Source organism: Colius striatus, chromosome 16, assembly GCF_028858725.1.
Source record: "Colius striatus isolate bColStr4 chromosome 16, bColStr4.1.hap1, whole genome shotgun sequence".
In the NCBI taxonomy this organism is placed as follows: Eukaryota; Metazoa; Chordata; class Aves; order Coliiformes; family Coliidae; genus Colius; species Colius striatus.
The window spans coordinates 11,309,885-11,333,547 of NC_084774.1; the positions used below are offsets into that span (position 1 = coordinate 11,309,885).

The window sequence follows — 23,663 nt, forward strand, 5'->3', positions numbered from 1 at the left end:
AGGGAAAGGTTGTTCCTCCTCTATTTATCATAAGGGTTGGAAGTGAGGCTCTGTCTGCTTGCAGAAGGCTGAATACCTGCAGGAAAGCCTTGCTTTCTGTTTGCACATTTCCTTGCTTTAAGGCAGGGAAGATGATAAAATCCTTTTGTTCAGAGGCACTTAAACAGCAGAAGTCTCCTGTACAAGCGTGTCATCCTGCTCTGATGTATTTAGGAGGCAGGGCTGAGTGGCTGTGGTGATGCACAGCATGTGGGCATGGTGGCATCTCACCCTGGCAGGCCTGGGAAGCGGGAGGTGATGCAGATTTCGTGTCAGCCTTGTCCCAGGTCCCCCAGGCAGCAATGCTGAGTTGGTCTGGGATGGATGTTTGCTCTTGGCTGCATGTCTTTTACAAGGACACAAGTGTAGTGTCAAAAGAAACCTCTTTGGTAATGTACTCTAAAGGTAAATATTTTATATAGTACTATAGTAATGTGATGTAGTTCCTCTTTGACATACTTCTTGCCTTAGGTCTGGGATTTGGGGCCATTTGTGGGGCTGGATTCCCATGTCCTCTCCTCTCTGAGGCCTCATGTGCCTTTTCCATAAGGTACTGAATTCCTTTCTGTCCCTACAAAACAGTGAGAGCAACTCAATTGCAGCTCCTTGGAAGAAGTGAATGCTGATTATATAATGGTTATTGTTTTAAGCTCCTGGGATCAGTAACCCTCTATTAAAGCAAGATGCTTGCTCCTCCTTGAGGTGTAGTGGGGGATTTATGGTGATAAATGTGCAGCACCCTGTGTGCTGGGTGCCAGGGACTGAAGCTGGGGAGCAGCTAGAAGGCACAGGCCAGTGAGTCTTCACAGAAATGTAGATACCTATATGTCTAATTTGTACTTACTGATACCCAGGTGTAGTAACTGGGTGATGAGTGGCTGCCTTAGCAACCTCATCACAGGCATTTGCAACGCAGTGTGTGGTCTGGAAAGCTTGTGCCATAAAACAAGGTGTCTGCAAGATACAAAATGGACCTGATAACTTTAAACAATTAGGAGGTGGTTGCCTTTGACCAAACCCAAAGCACTTGCATGACTCCATCACCACCCTCTCACCAGCACAAGGCATCGTCAGCCTTGTCTGAAAGTGGTTTTTATCCCACTCCAAAGCTGCCTGCATATGCTGAGACCTCATCCCTGCCTTGCAACAAAGGTTGCTGATGGGCTGTGAAACCCCTGATGCAAAGGGCTGGGTATCCTGTGTGGGGCAATGAGCTCTCAAAGGGCATTTCTGCAGAGGACTGTGGATGCTCTGGCACTACCTGCAGTTATGTTCCAATCAATGTGGTTTTCACAGACCAGGATTAGTTATGTCACCTTTTGTACTTCAAGGTAACTCAAAGTACTTCATAAAGTAATGAGTTTAGCTATAGATAGCACAGGTTAATGGCATAGCCATTACACACTCAGTGATAAAGCTTCCATGTGGCCTTAGATACTATAAATCTGGTTTATTAAGAATGGAAATATTGACAGAGACACCATTCTGCTGCCTTATTCCTTCTGCAGCCTCCCAGGGATTTTTGACGATCCACTTTTGGCAGCTTCCAGCACAGCTAGAGAGAGACTTTAATCCCTCCGAGGAAAACTGCTGTTTTGGGGTGAGCATTAATGCACTGATTTATATTTGCAAATGTTTGAAGGCTAAAATGGAGCCAGGATAAGCACAAACTAGAGAGGCTGTGCTAATTCTCCAAGCCAAGATAGGGTTGAACTACTTTGAAAGGATGCTGGCAGGGCATGACCAGCCTGACTCCCTCTTTCCATCTCACCTCCCAGCCTAAGTGTCATGCCCAGCTTGGTCTAACAGCCACTGAGTGTTTGCTAGATGATGATTCTTCCATATTTTTATTACCAGATCTCCAAGTAGATTTTTTTTAAAGGTGGAAGTGACAAATGAGCACCCAGCACCAGGGAAATCCATGGCATTGGATCCTGCTCACCAAGGAGAATGTACCAGGAGCCTTCCACGCTGATTTAATGACTAAAAATGCCCCAAAGGGCAGCTTCTGCTTTAAATTGAATTCCCACAGAGATGCAGGTCCTGCTTGGTGATGGAGGGCTGTAGGAGCAGCTTGGGTAACCCCACCTTTTCCCCCAGCCTGCACAGATCTGGGTTGATGATAGTTCCTGCTGGTTTTGACTTACTGCCACCTACTCCCTGGCATGCAGTGAGCCAGGCAGCACCCAGCAGCCGGCTTGTGAGCCTGCACTGCCACTAAAACCTCTCCTTAGGTCTTACTAAGCCTTTTTTTTTTGCCTTTCCCACTGTGGACTTTGTGTATAAAGCTCCCCACAGTTTTACTCTTGGCTCCAGGGCAGGAACAGCATGTGGTTTGGCCCACACACACAGCGAGATCCGGGTCTGGGGCTGCAAATCCCCTATTAGCTGAGGTTTCCCTTTTGTTGCAGGTGGAAATGACCCTTCCTATAGCCACTGGGTCACTAATTAACACAAAACCTCAGCATTACTTGAAGCAAGGTTTTCCCCTTCCAACCCTGTCAACTGAGTGCAGCTCACCAAAGCTTCCAGGCGTTTCAGGAAAGGTTTGGGGTCATTTGGGTTAGGCTGGCTTAAAACTACCATCCCGAGGAGGTGGATGAAAGGTGTCGGCAGACACATCCCTCTTCCTACTCCTCTTATCTCCGTCAAGAAGGGGCTGAATGGCAGGCAGCAGCAGAGAGGGCAAATCTGCCAGCAAGTCATGGCCTTTCTGAAGAAAAACCAAACCCAGGTGTAGCCAGGAGGATGCATTAAATTGATATTTTTCATCCCTGGCTGTTGCATGAGGCTCTTGTCAGCGAGTTGGAGGTGTGCTCGTGTGCCCATCCCAGGGAGACTCTGCCATTGCTCACAGCCACCCCACTGCTGCTGGCTCCCTGCTCCCAGGAGACATTGCAGCCAAAAAAAGACAAACATTTCCTCATTAAAAAAGAAAAAGAGGAAAGGTGGGGAGGGGGCTGGGGGGATGGGGAGGGGGCTGGGGGGATGGTGAGGCGGCGAGCAGGGGAGATGGATTGTGCTGCGGCGCTGAGATGAGTGTGGAGAAGCTATACATTAATCATTGTGAGAGGGGAGGGGAAATCCTACAGCTCTATCAGGAGAAAGCATTTGCTGTTGTGGAACAATGCTGCTGCAGATGTCCTGGCGTGCCTGCAGCTCACGCCAGGCTCACTCCCTGCTCAGGAGCTGCTCTGGCCCTACTGCTGCATAGGGAATCCCCAGCTCCCAGGCTCCAGGGTTCAGGCTGGGAGCAATCAACCCCACTCCCCTCGGGTTCCAGTGCACCAAGGTACAAATCTGTAATGTCTGGTTAACTCTGCCCATGCTCTCCCCAAGCAGGACCTGCCCTGTGTGAGGAAGGAGGAGGCTGGAAATCACAACCGGAGCATCGCTGCTGTCTGAGCTGACAGAAGTGCTGGTGTGAGGACAGGTGAAGCTATTGTCCTTTGGTCCCCTCACTTGTCCTTAGTGCTTTCAGGTCACTCTGGGATTCCCAAGGATGGCTAAGGGGCTGAGGGGGGCATTTTCAAGGCCACTAGTCAAAGGAGCATCTTAGCTGAGCACACAGTGCCTGCAGGAGTCCCCGTGTCCCCTCTCTGCCCCCCCCCCCACACCTTGGTCCTTGCAGCATTTTCTACACTGTTTGGGAGAGGAATTGCTGTGCAAGGCAGCTGCTAAAGGTGCAACTAATTTGCATAATAAAACTATGACTACTAATAAATACAGGAAAAGAAGCCAGAGCTCAGGCTGAGGGTTCCTGTCTGCACCAGCACACCCAGGTGCTGGCGAAGGGGCTGTGAAGCTGAAGGTGCTCAGCTGAAGCATGTTCCTGCTCTCTCCCAGGACCTCACCATGACATTACTTACAGGTGAGCAAGCTCTTCCTTATATGTGGAATGAATTTTGCAAAAGAAGAAGAGGACTTTGGATTCTTTTTATCTTCTTTTTGTAAAAGAAATTGGTGAGACAAGGAGACAGCTTAGCCAGGGGTTAATAAAAGCATTTAATCTTCACACTGTTTCCTCCACCCCCAGCCAGGGACTGTTTTGACAGTAGTGTAGTATTGCAAATAGTGTTTTTAATTGCTCTTTTTTTTTTTTTTCTGTTGTTACCTAAAACTGCTTAATGTGTCTGCTAACTCAACTCAGGTTTTGATTAAAAAAACTCTGCTATTTAAAAAGATGTTGAGGGGGAAAAGGTCTCGGTAATGAAAAGGTTTTAGTCTGGTGCACAAAGAAAAGTTCAGTTATTTCATTTATTGCACAAAAAAAAAAGCCCCTGTGTGCTTCAGTTTGATCTGAAACAAATTCTATTGCAAATTCTGGCATCTGCCTTTGACTTGGCAGAAGAAAAAAAACCCCAACCCAAGAGTCCACAGTAATAACTGTAATTGTTGTTATTTTTAATTTTGGTACAAAAGCCCATGGATTTAGGTGAGGGTGGCTCTTTCCATCAGCTTAGTAAAACTATTCACATGGTCAAAGTTAAGCATGCAGCTAAATCATTTGAGGAACAAGACTTTCTGCAGGCAGATAAGAGCCTAATAACATGATGATGCGAGCCCAGCCTTCCACAGATAGCAGAAACTAATATTTGTGATGCAACAGTCTTGCATTATTCAATAGTTAAAGATAATTCTAAGAAACAGAACAGCTTGAGAATTAGCAAAACTAGCAATAAAATATTCTTAGCTGACTCTGGGGGGAAGTAAATTGCCATGTACAGGATTTGCATTCATCTTAATATTTATTAAAAGTGAGACAGGGCTGTGTTCTGCGTGTGAGGCTGGAACAGCTCCATGGGTTGCTGGAACCCCGTGTCCTTCCCGGTCCCTGCTCAGCCCCAGGTGCCCACAGGACCTCCTGAGGCCTCTGGCTGATCCATGGCTTAGGTGAGTTGATGTTGGGGTGAAAGTGATGGAAAATCAATGATTCAAAGTCCTCGGGAGGATGTGAGTTTGCTGCCAGCACTAACTGCCAGTTGCTTGCCAGCAATGGCTGCTCAGGCTGGCAGCAGGGTGTTCCTATCCTCTCCTAGGGCTCTCCCCAAAACATCAAGGGAAAAGCAGCTTAAGAAAAGCAAGAAGCTGATGGCCCTAAAGAAGCTTCATGCAGAGGTGTGCTGCTTTACTCAGTAATGCCCAGGGGAAGGAGCGTGTGTGCTCTTTTTGCTGCATGTACAGTGGTGTCAACAATCATAGCTTTGCTCCTGCATGTGCAGAGAAGGTGCAGAAATACAAAGGGGAGTAGCAAGCTCAGACTTCCTCAGCAGTTCCAGGGTGCTCAGTCATTTATAGACTTTTTGGAACCATTCCTGTTCCCTGGCAGTAAAAGGGCTGGATGCTCATCTTGCTGCTGCAGGACAGTGGGCAAGCCAAGGGGCTGGATGGCCTGATGCAGCAGCCATGGGGGGCTACCAACCTGCAGACAAGCAAAGACCCCTGAACGTGCCCAAGATCTTCTGTTTCAGGAGTGAAATCGGCAACAGGTTGTTTGCCCCAACAGCCAAGAGTTCAGTGCAGCACAAATGCGTCTCCATGGGGCTCCACAAGAGCCTGCTCCCCCTCCTCCTCTCTGCTCCCACCACAGCCTGGGCTGGGCTGAGCCATGCTTCTCACAGCAATGAACACAAATCTCCCAACCCAAGTGCAGAGGCACCTGGGATGTCCAAAAACCCCAAAGACATCTGTGTCCGTGGACCCTCACCTGCAGCCGGCCCCGCTGTGTACCATCTGCCTGCAAGGGCTGAGCCTGTGCAAGAGCTGGGCTTGTGCATGTGTGGGGAAGAAAAGAGCAACTAAACAAAAGAATTGTAAAAACTAATAACAAAGTGCAAGTGAGACTATTCAAAAGGGGGACTTTATTTTTATTACACTGGAGCCAGGCGTCAGTGCGCCAGTTCAGCTTTGATACACAATAAAGCAGCAAAGCTGGCACTCAGTTGGGAAACCAAGATTGCAGTGGCACTAAAAACACATTGAAAACATTGACTTCCTTCCCTTGGTTGGTTTTTTTTTTCCCTCTTTTTTTTTTTTTGGTACAAAAATGGTACAAACAACAATACAAAAGATTTGTGCTGTTGAGGGTTACAAAAAAAGGGGTTTGAACTGGGGTTTGAACGGACGCAAAAGGTGCTTTTTCTTCTGCGCCCTCAGCGTGAACACAGCAGAACAGGCAGGAGTCTTCCTTGAGAACAACCACAGTCATGCGGGCTGCCACAGCAGCTTCTCCAGCGTCAAAGGAAACATGCAAAATCATCAGGAAAAGGTAAAAAACTCCCCCCCAAAAACCAAAAAAAGGAAAGAGAATGTGCTCTGATTACACAGCTGTATCTTGTCCTTGGGGGTTATTCCCCCTCCCCAACCCCCCCACCCCAATTTGATTTGTAGCTTCAAGCACTAACTACATTATGTACATATTATGTGAGTCATTGTATATGGGGTTGGTGTGTGCTGGAAAGAACTTTTCCCTATAGAACTGAGTTAACTTTGCATGGGAGACACCCACGGTGTCTCCCTGCTGTGTTAAACATCCACACTCATCGTTATACAGCATTCCCCGACCCCCCCACCCCGACATTTTTATTCACATTTACAATGAAGAGCTCCAAAAGACATCACAAATAAAAGTCCTGTGTTTTTACCTTTAATATGTTTGGGTTTTTTTGAGACTAAAGGAAGTTGCAATCTTGGCATATTGTGTTGCACAGACCCTGCACTGACCGTTACCGTCCTCCAGTGCCCGAATGCCTCCCTGTGTGAAGCAGTTGCAGGTGGTACAGCCATCTCCTAAGTCCCACTTGCTCCTGGATGCTGGATTTGGACCTGACTACTCCTAAAAACCCCTGACAGAGGCCCCAAGTGGCTGAGCTGCGGGGAAGCCAACTCCCCTCCACCACCTTACAACTGCCAATGGCATTACCTGGTCCAACAAAAAGGAGGAAAAAAAAAGAAGAGGAAAAGAAAACACAAAGCAGAAGCAAAACTATGACAAGCACAAAGGACACCTAGAATAGACTTGCCTATTTACTGGCATTAATTACCTGTTGAATCTCCTCCTTGCCTTGCAAAGCATTTCTGTGCCCTCCCCCTATTTACAGGCTACATAACACAGTCCAGACAGCCACGGGTGCAATGGTGATGTTGGCCCTGGCTCAGGGATGTGCAATCTTCATGTCTGGGAGGTAAGGAGGCCAAAGGAGGGTCCATGTGCTCACTGTTCCCATCCCTTGGGCAGCATAGGGGGCTGTGGTCGTGTCCCCTGGCAGTGTGGTGGGGTATGAGGCAATGGGATGTGACAGTATTTCAGAGACAGGCTTCCCTCCACCTGCCTGAGAGCAAGTCCTTCCCCACCACATCGTGGTGTGCAAAGAGTGGGGACTCGCGTGTGTGGGCACCTGAACACGTGGGTACCACTTCTCTAACTAATGTAACACTTCAGTTTAGATTTGTCAGAGAACAGGGATTCTGGTCTCAAGGTATTAATCACTTCTGTGGCCTCTTAAGAAGAAAAGGCAACCATAAGTTCAGCCAAAGGTACTGTTTCTCCACCCCAGCTCCTTGTAACCCACCATCACCTCTATCACACCCACAAACATCACAGTGTGGGGACAGAGCAAGGGCACAGTCACCTTTTCAATGGGAACCCTTGGACTGAAGTTTTCTTAGCTGAGTTACAAACCATAAGTAGTATTAATAAGGAAAAAGGTTTGCAGAAAGTGACTGTTCTCATTGCTTGATGTGCTCTTTGCTTACCTTCTGCTGGTCTCACTTCAAGGAAAGGGGCCTGATGCTGCTGCTACTTGTGAAGCTGTAAAGCTTGGTGGTGGAGGATGCAGGGAGGAGGAGGCAGAGGGAGAGGAGGTCTTGCAGAGTGAGTCTGAGCAGAACTGGGTCAAAAGACAATAAACTAGTTGGTTTGATTTATAGGCTTGTGGAGTTGGATGGCTGGATTGCAAATGCCGCAGAAAAACAACTGCTGATTCAAAAAAAAGTTGCCAATGGAAACAGGTTGGTTCATTTTTAATCACTCTGTTTTCTTTGACTTAGGTTGCATAAATGTTCTTAGTGACCTGAAACATTTAGAGAAGCTGAAGTCTGACAGCATCTCTTTCATGGCCAAGTGTCTCCTTTCACCCATGGCACTTGTCCCCAGGTGCCAGCGGAGCTGAGCATGCCACCAGCCAGCCCCTGAGGCCTCCAGTCCCCCCCTGAAGCCTCCCACACTGCTTCCATCCCCTTCCCTACCTGCAATCCATCAGCCACAGCCGCAGCAGCCATCAAGCACCAAGCGCTGTGGAGCGGGGCCTGAGCCCTGGGTAAGCGGGGCCAAGGCACAGCAGCCAGCAGAGGCCCAGCGGCAGCGCAGGATCCGCAGGAGCAGGTGGGAACCCAACAGAGGGAGAACCATTGGCATTGCCCTGGCCCTCGAGCCGTGTCCTTCTCCTGAGCTGCTGCTGAGGTTACAGTGATGGACACAAAGCTGATGGGTAGTCATCAGTGGGAAACACTAAGTGCATTTTTATTATTCACTGCTTCCATGACCAGGCAGCTTCTGCAGAGCTGCAAAGCCCAGATGCTGAAATACTCCAGCCCAAAAGAAAAGGGGAAGGACAGAGACAGGGTAAAGAGCAGAGGCTGCAGGGCAATGCAGCCCACCCATGCTAGTCAGCTGGAGGACAGGGGCTGCAGGTTGGCCATGGATGGCCAGGAGGAGGTGGATAGCACGTGACAGAAGCAAACTAAGACTTTCATACAGAAGATGATAAAGTTCTCAACTAGGGGACAAGGAAGTGAGGAAGACGTGAGGTCCCGGTGGTTGGCCAGGCACTGCGCTTCATCCCGGCCATGCTGCCAGCCTGCACCCCTGGCACAACATCCTCGCCTCGCTGCTGCCAGCAGAGATGTCCCTCTCCTCAGGTCCGAGCCATCTCCTCCTGGTTTCCTTAAGAGACTTGAGTGAGTGTGAGTTCGCTCTCTGAGCCATGAAAGGACAAATCGAGCCACCGACTGACCAAGACAAGAAAGAAAGATCGCACCCTTGGTAGTGAATAACACACCAGTAGCGTTGGAGTCCCCTTGGGCAGACTTTTACCACATTCCACTTCATACAAGACACATTTCAAATGCTCATTAATTTACAGAAATTGCATTTTATAGAAAATATGATACAATGAAATATAAAATGCACTAGGAGCATTTCAAAAATCTATGTAGAGACGATCTTGCAGCCTCGTGTACCCTCTGGGACGCCGTCCACTCATCACCACAAACTCTCGTCCTCTCACTCTCCCGCTCTCGCCTGCACGCGCTCGCTCCCCCTGCCCCCTCCCCACCCCCCCCTCCTCCCCTTAGCATTCCACTTGAGAATTAATCGAGATATCAAAAAGGTGTGATTATCCCCTGGATAATCACCTTCCAATCCTGTGCACATTCTTGGATTTAAACGAAAATATATCTAAGCACTTTTACAAGTTGTAGCGAACCCACTGCAAAATCGTCTGCAGAATATAAAACACAGGTAATCCAAGATTTCATAGCACATTAATTAAGTGGCTCATAATCCATTAAATGTGGTTTATATTACACATCCATGCAGTCTAAATCATTTTACAAACATTAGGACATAAACCCACTAGTCCAAATCAGTAAAGGAAAAATGTAATAAAAAAAGCTAATAACTATTTGTTATTGGTTAAACTGACCCTACATATAAACTAGGTAGTATGCTACCATTTATAATACTGATGTTGAATTACGCCTGGATGCTGCAAAACCTCTTGCTTGGCAATGCTTGAACATATTAACCACGAGATACTTAATAGGCCCTCGTTGCACCTCTCCTCCAAAATACCACATTTACTACAGATAGCAGCGCCTACCCGGCAAAGAGAAAGGACACACATTAGCTGAGTGACACCATGTCGTTGAGCTTTGGCTACTAATGCTCCAAGGCATTAATATTGTACTAGACTAACTTCATACTTACGGATGGCAAAAGTTCCTGCCCTTCGCGCTGCCCCAGCCTCGAGCGGAGCCGCTGCACCAAGCCCTGCGTGGGGTTCCGTGCCAGCCGGGCAGCCCCAGAGACACGGGACACCACCATCTAACCCAGCTGGTATTTACATCACTCAAGAGGTTGTGGGAGCCAAAATACGCCGAGAGCATAAACACAAACAGATGGGCCTTTGGTCATTTCGCGATTTACTTCGTAGGGTTTAGGCAAGGGCTGTTGGAGATTTCTGTGGCAATAACCAAAGGCTTTATCACTGCTATAGTTCTATGCAGCTACATTGAGTGTGACCAGGTGACAGCAGAGCCCCCAGTCGGTATTTTGCATCTGATAACACTGAATTATATACAACATGATGACTAGTTCACCACCTGCTGAGGCTTAAAGATGGCTGTTAAGATTTCGACTCAAAACATCTCCCCCCCTGCCCACCCCACCTGACCCCATCATCCTCTTGCACCCCAGAATGAGTCACCCCCTTAAAAAAAAGGAAACACAAACAAAAATAAAACCAAAAAAGGCCAAAAAGAAACAATCTCCACAGTTCCTTTTTGTTAACTCCTTCCCAGCTAGAACTGGCTTAGGGTCACAGGGAGTGCTGCCCAGGATGGTTGTATGTTTGTTTTCGTCACTCCTGAGATTGAAGGGAATCTGATACATGCACCAAAAGGCACTTTCAAATATATATATATATATATTTTAAAAACAGTGCTTCTGTTCTAAGAAATTCAAGTTAAGACAGAGTGCCTTTCACTCTCTTTAGTCATAAAGCAGATAAACGAGCAATATCCCAGCTGACATTAAAAAACCAAAACAACAAAGAAAAACCTGCAGCAGAGACAAGTGTTCATGCGAGACAGCTCAAGATCCTAAAAAACAAACCAAGGAAAGAAAAAAGAGAAGGGAAAAAAAAAAGAAAGAGAAACCTCCTATATCACCACTAAAAATAACAATACAGTCAGCAGGGGATATTAATTAAAAAAGCTGCCACATCTGTACAGTTCTTGCTTCTGCATCGGCTCTTTTTGTTAATGTTGTTGTCTGTGGGTTTGTGGTTTTTTGTTTCCTAAAGTGGTTTTTTTGTTGTTGTTGTTTTTTTTTTCCTTCTCCTTCCTCTTCTCTTTTAAATAACGTGAGGTCAGTTTAATCTTCCTCGCCTCCCCCATACATGTCTGCCAGTTTCTTGAACCTGGGCCCCCAGTCATTAAGGTAGTCGTAGTCCTGGTCCCCGGAGCTGGAGGAGTTGAGGGAGCTGACGGAGCCTGCGGTCGAGCCGCTGCCTTCGTAGTCGAAGACCAGGAGGGAATCGTAGGGGGGGGCCGTGGGGTCGTTGTCCGCCGCGCGCAGGCCCTGGGGGGCAAACACACGCCGTTAATACCCACCGTGGGGTTTCGTGGTGCTGGTGCTAAGGAAGGGTTGTTGGGGTAAGGGTCTGGGCTGGTGGGGTGTTTGGGATACCTGCAGCAAAGCTAAAAGAGGATGGTGAAAAGGTAAATGAGGATGGTGAGAAAGTGAGGGTCCTGAGGCTTCTCCATGCTTGGCTGCCCTTCCCGGCTGGAGCCCTCCTGGCTGCGCCCAGCAGAACATCCACCAACTCCCAGTGCCTCTGTAAGAGCCAGATGGAGTGGGAGGGAAGTTATTTCCAAGGATCCAGGCTCTGGATCCAGAAAGCTTTCAGTTCTAGACAGCAGGTCCTTTCTGGGCTGATCTGTTAAGATGTCCAGCTTGGCCAATGAAAGAATGAACAGCACTCTTCCTCCTACCAATAATGATTTGAATTTGGGCGATTTTGATTCCCTTAGGAAAGGAAAAAAAGATAGGCACTCCCAGCAAAATTCTACAATTAGGAGAGACTCAAGGTGTGAGATCCTGGGCAGAGGGCTGGGAAGCATCCCTGCTCCTGTGCTGTAGGCAGGAGTGGTCTCAGGCTATGGAGAAAAGGAATTGCTTTGCTGCAGCCCAGTGTCACGAAAAGCCTAATGGAATAGACCTGCAATAAAGCCAACATTTGCATCCACACCTTCAGAACCCCCAGTCTCAGTGTGGGGAAGATGAAGTGGGTTTTACTGCAGTGAAAGCACATGCAAGAGCAAGTCTTTGTGTGTGGATGTGTGTAAATGTGTGCCTGGAGGATGGGCAGGAACAAAGGAGGAAGGAATTTTAATGATGAAAATGAGAAAAGAGCACAGCAGGAAATGGATATAATAATAGAATTAAATTGCTATAGCATTTATTTTCCTGACTTAGGAAATGGATGGTGTATTTTGTCTCAGAGGAAATAGTGCATTGATTGTTTTGTAACCACTCAATCACTCAAAACTAAAAACAAGATAAGAAATATTAAATGGATGGATATTTGTACAAGCAGATAAAGGAGCTGTAATCTAACATTAAATAAAAGAAACTCTGATCTGAGACGAACCTCTCTTGCTCTGCAAACTCTTTGAGGGTTTAGACCAAACAGAGCTTACTAGGAAGACACAGACTGGTGAAACAATTGCAAGTCCAGGAGCCACAGCACTTTGGCTGTTGGGAATCCTCACAGCTGCCTCATCCCCACCTCCCTACCAGGATGACATGTCTTTATTGACAGCCACTGCAAAGCTCAGAGTAACCCAAGGGAAAGCAGGACCAGGTTATACTGCCCAGATGCTGAAAAGCATGGCATTTGTAATATCCACAAGTCAGAAATCTTAGGCTTTTTGTTTGCACTTTGGCTTTTTACAGGCTTGGTGGCTCTATTAGGCCAAGTCTTGTGTCCTTTGCTTGTGCCAGTGGTTCCCCTGGCTTTGAACAGACTCCTCATATGAGTAACAGCATCACTTGGTCCATACAGTCAGGAAAACATTGCATAGTTGATGTTATCTGGCTGCTCAAGCTTTTAAGATGTGACACAAGACACCCTACGGAACACACTTACCTCATTAATAAAGTCACCAATATCCCCTGGATGTGGGATTACTGGTCTTATAGGATACTGTGGTTCAGCACCAATAGGTCTTTCATCCACCCTTCTGACTCCGGGTGTCTTGTTCAGCACGTGATCCATGGTCTCTGGCTGCTGGAGTTGGCTTAAATCATAATCCTGTGACAAATGGAAAGGCACAGGGTGAAACCAAGAGCTTTTCATTCAGATCATCCACTCACCGAACATAGAAACAAGTCGAGGGCTCTAATCCTATTTCAGCTGGAGTTCAATGGCAAATCTTATCCCTCTATCTAAATTACAGATGAACCTGACCTCTGAGTAGCTCATACAATTGACTTCCAAAGAGTGTATCTTAAAACTTAAATCAGATATTTAAACACTTCCTGGCTGTCCTACATGATGTCTAAACCTTTGGGATGAAAAAATTGGCTTTTGTTTGTGTGCTCGTAGGTACATGCCCGACTTTCTGATGAAATACACAACATGAGCTAAAGACACAGTGTTGGTAGATGTATCGTTGCAATTATGTTTCTACACAAGTAAAAGCATTAAAATGTGTATTGCATTTATGCATGTAGGCCTTTCAAAGTAATTATGTTCTTTCTGCCTGTGAAAAATCCCAACAGAATAGGTTTCTATCAAGGAATGAGAACCAGGTAATATTTCATTAAAAATGTATTAATGTAGGTAATGGTGTTTTGCTGCTCTTCCTTTGCTGTTATTTTTAACAAATCCTTTCTAAAATATTTAAGCCTACAGTGTAGTTGCCCGAAACCAGACACTTCAGCTACTTTGAATGCTTGTAACAGTGCTTTGTAAAACTGTTCCTGTGCTGGGGTAGGGATGACTGAATCTCCAGGTGCAATAGTTATAAATAACTTCTCAGTGACAAGAAAGAAAGGAAAAACTAAAAAAAAGGAGAAATGCTGATTGCAAGGATTTTTCCCTGGAGTAAGAACTTCTCAGTCTTGGGCAAAGTCCCTGCCTTGGCTCCTCACCAGGCTCATCCACTAGCCATCAGATGCCAGTGGGACCTCCAAGGCAGGACCTGCTGCAGTGGTTTTGTCTGGTCCTCAAGCACCAGCCCGCTGACCTTAGAACTGATTGTTTCCAACCAAGAATGCAGCAGCCTCTGCACTGACCCAGGAGCCATGCAGTCCATTTAAGCAAGCAAGAATAAAGCCACTATAATGCAGAGTCCCATCATTTGCATGAACACCATATTTGAGAGCGTCATGAGCTCTTGTGTTAGGTAGGATTAAAAACCCCAGCAACTTGACCAAACTGCTATTTTAGCTGAGGAAATGCATCTGTAGCCGAGCAAGGGCAGATCCAAGGAGTGCAGGTCAGGGAAGTTTTCATGCAACATCAGCATGGGTGTCTGTAAGAAGCTGCTACTGCAGCAAAGCTGACGCAGTCAGGCAGACTGTGGCTCAGGGCTCTGTCACCAAGCAAAGCTTTGCCACTGTATGCTTCACAATGGGAAAGAAAATCCCCAAATGTACTTAGACATTGCCCACAAGCCATGTCCAGAAATTAAAAGAAATTAAAGGCACATTAGAGGTGATTAAGCAAATGCAGGGAAAGCCCACAGAAGCTCTAGGCTCAAGCAAGCAAAGGCAAGTGGCTGCAGCCACAGGTCTGGGGGAGGGTGGTAGCTGCCAGTTGGTTTTACTAAGATCTGTGATGGGAAATAATAAAATATACAATTTTAATGACCAAAATAGCAGGAATAGTGTTTAAACGTGAGTGTCAGTAGATTGATTTACAATCTCTCTCCAGGAAGTTGCTTTAGGGGATAGCAAAATCCATGTAGCATCAGCCTCCCTGCACGCTCCTGTTTGCACAGGAGTGTCCCAGTGACATGCTGGACCTAAGCTGGCTCTCACCGATGTCCATGCCACACTGGGGAAGCCAATAGAGCTGTCTGGGCATTAACAAGGGTGAATGCAACCCTTTGTGAATGCAGCCTCACTTTAGTGAAAATAATGTGGTGTCTGCCTTTTTGAGATTATGGATTGCAGAGCTGCCCCTTGGTGTCTTTTTGAGATTATGGATTGCAGAGCTGCCCCTTGGCCACAACTTGTGGGTGCTTCTCACCTGGTCTTCCTCTCCACCTCCCTCTTCGTCATACTTCAGAATATTGTCCCTGACGTCGTCCTCAGGGTCGATCAGGAGCTGCTTGGTGTGACGTTCCTTCTCCCGGCGTTTCATCCACACCACAAACAGCAGAACCATGGCTGTAAGGGAGACACAAAGGTGTGAGCCTTAATCCCACGTGGTGCCTCACCTGCCCTCTTCCACGATGGAGAACCTCACTGGCTGCTAGGAAGAGGAATAAAATGTTATCCTATTGCATGTTCTAATTGACAAGGCAGAGATCTGTGAGAGCTGTAAATACTGTGACAGGCCCCCACTACAAACATTCCTTTCAGATCCCTTGTGAGTGCTCATTGAGCTGATGTTTATCATAAGTCAAACATGCAATCAAAGGAAAAGCAAATAGAAAGTGAAAAAACTGATATGCTCTCTGAAAACATTTGATCTAAATCCTGAATCTTCAGGATTAGAGTTTTAGCCTTATTTTATTTGGGGGCATAAAACAGAGGTAGAGGAAAGAGAGCTGCAGAGGTGCTGAGGAGTGGACAGGTACAGACGACCAGCACCCATGCACGAGCGGCTGCTCCAGTGGCGTGACACAGTGATGACCCTTCAGGTCACAAGCCCTGGCCATGGCAGTCCTTTTGCTGCTGTCCACAGTATGCCACTCAAAACTGTTTTCAGGAGGGTGGGTAATACTGCCTTGAGTAATCCAATTTGGTCTCACTTATAGTCTTTTTTTTGGTGAGTAAGTGAGGCTTTCTAGACTTCCAAGATCACATTAAGCAGGACATTAGCATATGCCTTTGGCCATTGACTTGCAAAGCAAATCTAAGATCATGTGAAATCCTTTCAGAGAGCAGGGCTTGCTTTGCAGAACAAGGCAGAGCAAATCTGGTAGTACACAGCCAACTTCCCCAGGCATCAGCATTTATGTGCCAAACCCTGGCTGATCTCTCTCAGTAAAGTAACAGAGAGAGATGAACAGTTCTTGAATCATGAGACATTTTTTTATTCTCATACTCAGCTGCAAATAATGACATCAAAATGAAATTAAGCCAAAGCAGCTGATACAAATACACCTCCCTGCATCTGCTTTCCCTCCATTCTCCACACAAGCCACAGATGAAGCTGTGACAGTGGCAATTTGCAGAAGAAGGGGGAGACGGATGGACAGTGGAGGAGGGAATGTGTTCATTTCACTTAGGTCAGCCCTTGACTACGCCAAAGCAATTCAGTCAACGCAGGGTGTAAGATCCCAAATTCTCTCTGTGGTTTTTAGCTGCATAGGAGAAGGAACAGGGGCTGTTTCTCATCTTCTCATACTCTGCAGGGTTTCCTTTCCCTTTGCTTCTTCACAGAGCCTCAACATTGCTTCACTGAGGGCAAGGATGCAGAAAAGACCAGACCTGGGAGACAGGGGCAGGCAGCCTGCAGCCCTGCTGTGTGGGGAGGTGGTCAGGAGCATCTGAGTTGTTCCTTCCAGCACCAAAGTGTTTATACCCAACAGGAATTCAGTGAAGTGAGAAGAGGCCCGGACAGCTAATTACTGCCATTGTGTGCCAATTGGCTGCCATCCCTGCCTGCCAGCTAACAGAATTGTTTTCAGATAGTTCAGCATTTCTTTAATGCTTATCCTAGATCTATTGAAGACAGAAAGAAGAAAAGGAAAGAAAATGTAACTCTTATCTTCCATACAAAACCTCAGCTATTTAGCAGACTACTGAAGTCCTTTTCTCTTGTTCCTTTTCAAGTCTCACAACAAGATACCTGCCTCATCCACAAAGACAATATTATAATGGTTACCAGGGTTTATCCTTTTCTTTCTTTTTCTTTTTTTTAAAAAAGCTACTTTTTCATGCACTTGTGGAAAAAACTGTGCCATTAAGGCCTTTACAGCTACCTTGAAAAAAACCCAGACCTTCAAAGTGTCAATAGCAGATGTAGTGCACTCTCCTTCCTTTTATTCACTCTGCAGAATGGGAAGTGCTATTACTGCTGTTAGACCCATTTTCACTCTGCATGTAGTTTTCCTTGAAATCTATTGTCTTCACCCTTCACTTTTTTTTTATTGCATTGCTCTTCTAAATGTGTTATTTGTGCAGCTAATACATCAGGTATGAGAAGCACCTGAACAACCTCAGATCTGTCCCCTTGCTGCTTCTTCCTTTTAAAACCACCCAACTTTGACCTGTTGACTCTAAAATGGACAAATAGCACAAAAAGTGCTGCATCTGCCTTTTTCCAGAGGTCACAATATAAAACAGATGGAAAGGAGACAAAACACTGAAAGGATGTAACTGGAAAACTGCTCATCACATATTACGTTTTTCATCACTGATACAGTGCTTTGCAGCTCTTGGAGATAAAAAAAAGTCTATTAGAATTACAATGAATGTAAAAATAAGCTTTTGTAATAAACCCCATAATTTAAAATGGGATAATGTATCTGAAAATGAAAAGAGGAATCTCTTAAATCAAATGTCCTTCAGCTGAAGTTAATTTCAGTCAATAGGATTTTCAACTGTTTAAATCATATTTTACCACTGGACTTATATGAGAGCAGCAAAAAGAAGTCCTGTATTTTATCACCTCTGTGGCTTCCAGTGCAAACTTTCAGCCCTCTGGCAGCAGCACACCTGCACACCCCAGTGTGCCCAGCGTGACCTGTCCTGGTGCAGGGGGTTGTTCCTCCCTAGCTTCAGGACTCTGCGCTTGCCCTTGTTGAACCCCATGAGGTTCTTCTCTGCCCAAGTCTCAAGCTGGTCAAGAACAGGCTAAATCATTTTGCTGCTGGGACCCCTCAGCATGGGGATGCTTCTGCTGGCTCAGATGGGCTGGGTGAGGAATGAGACTGCACAGTCACAAACACCCAGTTTTCTTGCTCTCTCTCTCTCCAGACTGACATGGTAAATCAATTACACAGCAATATACTCCCATTGCTGGCCCAGGAGGGTGGATATTTGCCCAGAGATGACCCATTCTCTTAATGTACCATATCCTATCCACATTAGGTGACATTTGTAGCATACGTCGCTCTGTCTGCTCTCTGTTTAAACACACTGGGGGTAAATATTAAATGTGATTTAGCACCATAGCTCCCATTAGCTTTAATGAGAGTCCCATGGTTTCATCCTGTGTTTCCTGATGACTATTTACCTCATTGTTCATTTCAGCTCTCATTTTTATCTATTCCTACTGTGCCAACTCCTGCTTGAAGTTTTAATGATATCATTTGTATTTTTAAGTGTGTGCACACATGGTTATTGGTAATGATCATGAAAGCCTGGGACTAGCAGCATTGCTGGACAACAGAGATGGTTTTGCCTCCAGCAAAGAGATGGGCAGCCCTTCTCTGCAAAGCACCCTCAGCCCTTCAGTGCTCCTAACAAACTGGGGATCCTTCCTCTGAAAACACTCACAATCCAGCACAATTATCCCATATGTTGTCACTTTACAAGCAATGGGAATAACTACCATTCTTCTTTTCCCATGGACAATCTGAAAACTACAGCCACACACTGGCTCTGCCAGGGACTAGCCAGACTCTCCTAACCAGTGCATCTGGTACTGGCAACCAGTATATCCACAGCCAACCAGGGATCTGAGAGCTATGGGAGAGTGTGCCACAGGATTTTGGACAAGTCTTTCAACTTTTTTCCCCACAAAATCATAGACTCATAGAATCGTTTTGATTGGAAAAGCCCTTTAAACTCATCAAGTCCAATCCCTCCCCTCACACTGCCAAGCTAACCATAGGTTAGTCACACCACTAACCCATGGCCCTCAGCACCTCAGCTCCACGGCACTGCAATAGCTCCAGAGATGGGGACTCTCCTACCTCCCTGGGCAGCCTGGGACAATGTCTAACAGCCTCCTCAGTGAAAAAGTTTTTCCTCATCTCCAATCTAAACCTCTCCTGGTGCAACTTGAGGCCATTTGCTCTTGTCCTGTCACTTGTTACTTGGGAGAACAGACTGACTCCCACCTCACTACAACCTCCTTTCAGGTAGTTGTAGAAAGTGATCATGCCTCCCCTCAGCCTTCTTTTCTCCAGACTAAACTCTCCCAGCTCCCTCAGCTGCTCCTTATAAGACTTGTGCTCCAGACCCTTCCCCAGCTTCACTGCCTATCTCTGGATGCTCCCCAGCACCTCAGTGTGGAGAATCATATTGCACTCACTACCTACAAGACATTGTCAGGTGTAATAATGTTTGTAAAGCTACTGGAGGTCTTAAAAAGGAAAGTCTAGTGCATGCAGAGAGTGCTGTAGCTCACTTTACTGACTTTACAGTGAAAGAGGTTTAAATGCAGATGTGTGAACCACCTCGTGTAGCCCAAAGCTCACGGCTGTTTGCATGGAGCTCGCACTGCTCTTGAAAAACAACCACATTTAGAAAGGAGACAGGATGAGAAACACGAAAGATCTCCCAGCAGTGCATCCCCCCTGGCAATACTTACTCAGCAGGATGATGATGCAGATCAGGATGGCAATGATGGCACCCGTGCCCAGCCCTGCTGCGGCCACTGCGCCGATGGTGGTACAGTCGCCGTTCTCGTCGCACGGACACACCTTCACTTTGATGACAGATGTGTTGTACAGCGGAGGGTTTCCTGAGTCTGTCACGATGATGGGCACATCGTACACACCTGCTTCCAGGTACATGATTCGTAAACTCAGCTGAGCATAATCACCTAGAGAGACCAAACAGACAGGCAGATGACAGATGCTCTGGTAGAGCCTTGAAGCCACAGCTGTACAGGGCTCCTTTGCCAGAGAGGTCCTCTGAGACCTGAAGAAGAGGTTTACAACACACCTGAACAGGACAGCTTTGCAATTCTGCCCTAATAGTTTGGTTAACAATCAGCCTGTGTTGTGCAAAACAGCACATGTTTACACTGCTGCTCTAACCTATATTGACACTATTTGCAAATCCAGTTGCACGCCTTTAAAATTGCATGAAATGCAAATATTAAAGCACAGGTGATGCTCCCTGGGTCTGGGCTGTCTCTGGCTACTGTAGAGGCTTTATGTTTGCCCATCCTTCCACCTTGGGATTTTTGGGAAGCCCATTGTCTGTGGATGGCATGCTCAGCCAGATAATTCTCCCCATGTTCCCTCTCATTGTGATACAAGAGCTGTGAGACTGAACCCCGAGCAGTGAGGACACAAGTCATTGCGCCTGGCCTGGCATAAGCTGCCAGACCTCAATGAGAGATCAGCTTTGAAGTCAAAACCAGCCCATGGCTCCATGATATTTTCCATCCTTTGCTGGAACTACCAATAAGAGGAGCAATTAGAGCCATTTGTGGTTGCATGCTGCAATATAAAAAATCCTTCACATAGTGGTAATCTTCACACTTACCTAGCCCTCCTGGTTCCATGGTAAATTAAAAGGCTGCCTTTATGCAATTATGGTCAGAGAAATGAACATTGATCCTGATTGTGGCTTATGACAATTACACTGGAACATAAGGAAGACTGATAATAGCTTTTTTCCCCTTGGCCATTATGGATGATTTATACTCTGTTCACTCCTGATAACTGTTCATAATTATGAACCGCATTAAAAAAAAAAGCCAAGTGCCAAGGCTCTCAGAGTTATGCTGCAGGTCTGATACAAATCATTTCTGATTAACCATCTTGTCTATAATGTCAGCCATAATGTGCTTTAAAAAATAAAAATCGGGTAAAAAAAAGGAGGGAAGTTGGGAAGTTGGAAAGTGCACGTGGCCTCATTAGTGAATCAGAGCCCAAATGTCCTCAGGATTGCCTGCCCCATTTACCATTCAGCCGTGTTATGGTCCAGTTCTTCCTCACCGCAGATGGCACACTTGGCAGCTCGAAGACAAAGGGCCCGACGTTTGGATCGATGTCAGCATCCGCGGCTGTTATGTTGATGACATTCAGGTTTGGCTTTTCACAGATCTGGGCCTCCTTTGGCAGGAGCTCAGGAGCGTTGTCGTTGATGTCGATGAGGTAGATCTGCAGGGTGCCAGTGCCGCTGGCAGGGGGGATACCTGACCGGGAGAGGCAGAGCTGAAACGGACTGACGACCACCGCTGGAGGAGTGGTGGGAATGACAACATCATGGACCAGCCCCTTCCCCCTCTGCCTTCCAATTTTAATAAACCTGCATTTTCACCGTCCTCCCTTGGACCTCATTAGGGACATGCTGCACTTTCATGGTCCCTTGCTTTAAGACACACTATTAAACTTCCCCAAGTCTATTAAACTTCCCCAATGTTGCTGCTTTTGGCTCCTGCAGAATGTGGAGGTCGAGTTCTGCAGATCTGTAGCCTACAGCAATGTCCTTAGTCAAACTCTAAAAATACAAGGAGGTGATGCCAAGCTGCCAGTGCAAATTTTGGTAATGGCTGTTTTGAAGAGGAAAAACCATTACAATGACAGCTAACAAGAGGAAGAGGAGAGCTTGGAGGGAAAAAAAGAGTAAGTGCTGTAATCCGTTGGTCAGCATTTACTGTAGCACTTGTTAGCTGGTTTTTAGATTTGTAGACTATGACGCTGCTTCAAAGAAAGCCCAACTCTCCAGTCCATCCCACAGTCAGCCCTAGCTTTAGTGCTGAAAAGTCCTTTCTCAAAGCCTATGGTATGAGCTAATCATCATCAAACACACTGGGTGATGCTACTAACCCACAGCAGCAGCAATATACATTTCCTCATCCTCTCTCTACATTTGTCTCAATCAGTACAGCAGTCTTGGTCCTTCAGCCCCTTATTGATGAAAAGTCATATTTGCCTAAGGACCACTTACACAAAGTGATACCTGCACTGGCAAGAGAGAACAGCCTGGCCAGAAATGACACAGTATCCTTCATGTCTCCCCCTACACACATCTGGCAGCTGTGTTGGCCTGTCCATCGCCTCCCTTCTCAGGCACCATGGCTTCAGAAAGTTCTTTTTTGAGTTTGTATTTTCAGTCCTGGCTCCTCCTCCCAGTGCTGGATATAAAGCTACACAAATCACTTCCTCACTATGTTTTCAAACATTGCTTCAGCTTCCACAGACTTTCCTTCCTACATTCCTTTCTCATTTCTGCTCCATTTTTCAAGGGAACCTTGAAAACTCTAAAGAAGCCCTGAAAATCCTCCTTTCATGGTTGCTACATAAGCTCTTCAATCACTGATCTCATTGTTTCATCTAGAAAGCACAGGACAGGTCTCTTTCTAAAACAATGTCTTTGATCAGCCTTGAAAGTTTCTGGGGAGGCAGACACCCGTCAGTACACTGGGGCTGAACACAAAAACTGACTGACTTTTGGGACCAAGCAAAGTCATTTCACTGTTTTAATGTCACCCAGAAAATCTTCTGGCCCACACTCCAGCCTCTGAGACAGACTGGATGCAAACTAGCGCTCCTGAGAGGCACCAGCTGCCACGTGGCTGAAATAACCTGCACTTGCCACAACACAAATGCAGTTTTGGAGGGTTATTTGGTATTGTTGGGCTCCAGTTCCTGGTATTTTTGGTTCCTTGTGCTCTGGAGTGCAGTTCTGGGGCAGTTTTATGAGAAATGAAAAGTAAATAATTTTTTAAAAGTCCAAGTACTTGAAACCATGGAAAATTCAAATGATTTCAGCTGACTTATGTAGAGAGAGAAGGGATGTGGAAAGAACAGGTACTGGTGTACTACAAAGGATCCTTTGATTTTATGCACAAGAGATGAAGACTACCACAGCACCACTGACTCCAGTGGAGAAGGTCCATTCCCTGAAATTAAGGTTGAAATACTAACAACAGTATTTCAAAATAAATATGAAAATGCAACAACTACATTTAACTGCTGCATTCCACATCACTGCCTCCTTCACAGTGCCAGCACCAGCACTCCTGGAGCAACATACAAGCCAACTGGCTTTCATGTTCAGCTGCAAACAGGAGTCACTCCCATCTTGCTTGTGCAAAGGTTTCCAAGGAACTTAGCCACTGTCCTAACAAAGTCTGGTAGAAATGAAGTAAATTGTGCTAACCAGTACCTTGTCCTTGTGTACCTGCAGAAAAGCAGGAACCTGCATGCAGGGGCACTGACACAGCCTGGTTTCCTATAGGATCTGGCCTCAGAGGCAAATTCCCGTGGAGTGCTCTGCTGTTGAGGAAGGGGCAGAACCCTGCATCCCTCAGTTACCAAATCTCTCTCCTACTCAGCTCCCTGTTTCATGAAACCTGTTGAAACAGGATACATTTGAGTTCTCAGCTTCCCTGTGAGATCGATTGAAACTGGCTGAAAGGTTCAGACACTGCCAGGCTCCACACTTGTGTAGATGCAGTGTGATCCAAGAGCATATGCTGGGAAAGCAAAAAGAACTTCAAGAAAACAAGATGCTGCTGCTTCTTCAAGAAAGCAAACAAAACTCTCACCAAACCCCTAAACCCAAAGCCCTTCTTGGCTGAGTACATGATGACAGAAAACCTGGAACTTTGGAGAAATGTGGAAAGAGTCTATTAGCCTGGATGAAGCTTCAGCTGTTATCCTAAGCACTCTAGACAGAATTTTAAATAAGGTGCTGCTTTATGTGCATTTTAATGGCTGCAGTATAGCACTGATAGATTAATTTTTCAGAA

At 46.2% G+C, this 23,663-nt stretch overlaps 1 protein-coding gene across 2 annotated transcripts in view; it reads right to left on the reverse strand.

Moving 5' to 3' along the window:
* Positions 1-11,194: 11,194 nt before the first annotated feature.
* The window catches only part of CDH4 (cadherin 4), a 443,355-nt gene continuing 430,886 nt past the window's right edge, over positions 11,195-23,663 (reverse strand). For both annotated transcript variants that reach the window (XM_062009002.1, XM_062009001.1), the window contains exons 12-16: positions 20,868-21,101; positions 19,542-19,775; positions 15,081-15,220; positions 12,972-13,136; positions 11,195-11,401 (exon numbers count right to left, since the gene is read on the reverse strand). In XM_062009002.1, coding sequence (XP_061864986.1) covers positions 11,195-11,401; positions 12,972-13,136; positions 15,081-15,220; positions 19,542-19,775; positions 20,868-21,101 — 980 coding nt within the window. The remainder of the gene's footprint in view (positions 11,402-12,971; positions 13,137-15,080; positions 15,221-19,541; positions 19,776-20,867; positions 21,102-23,663) is intronic.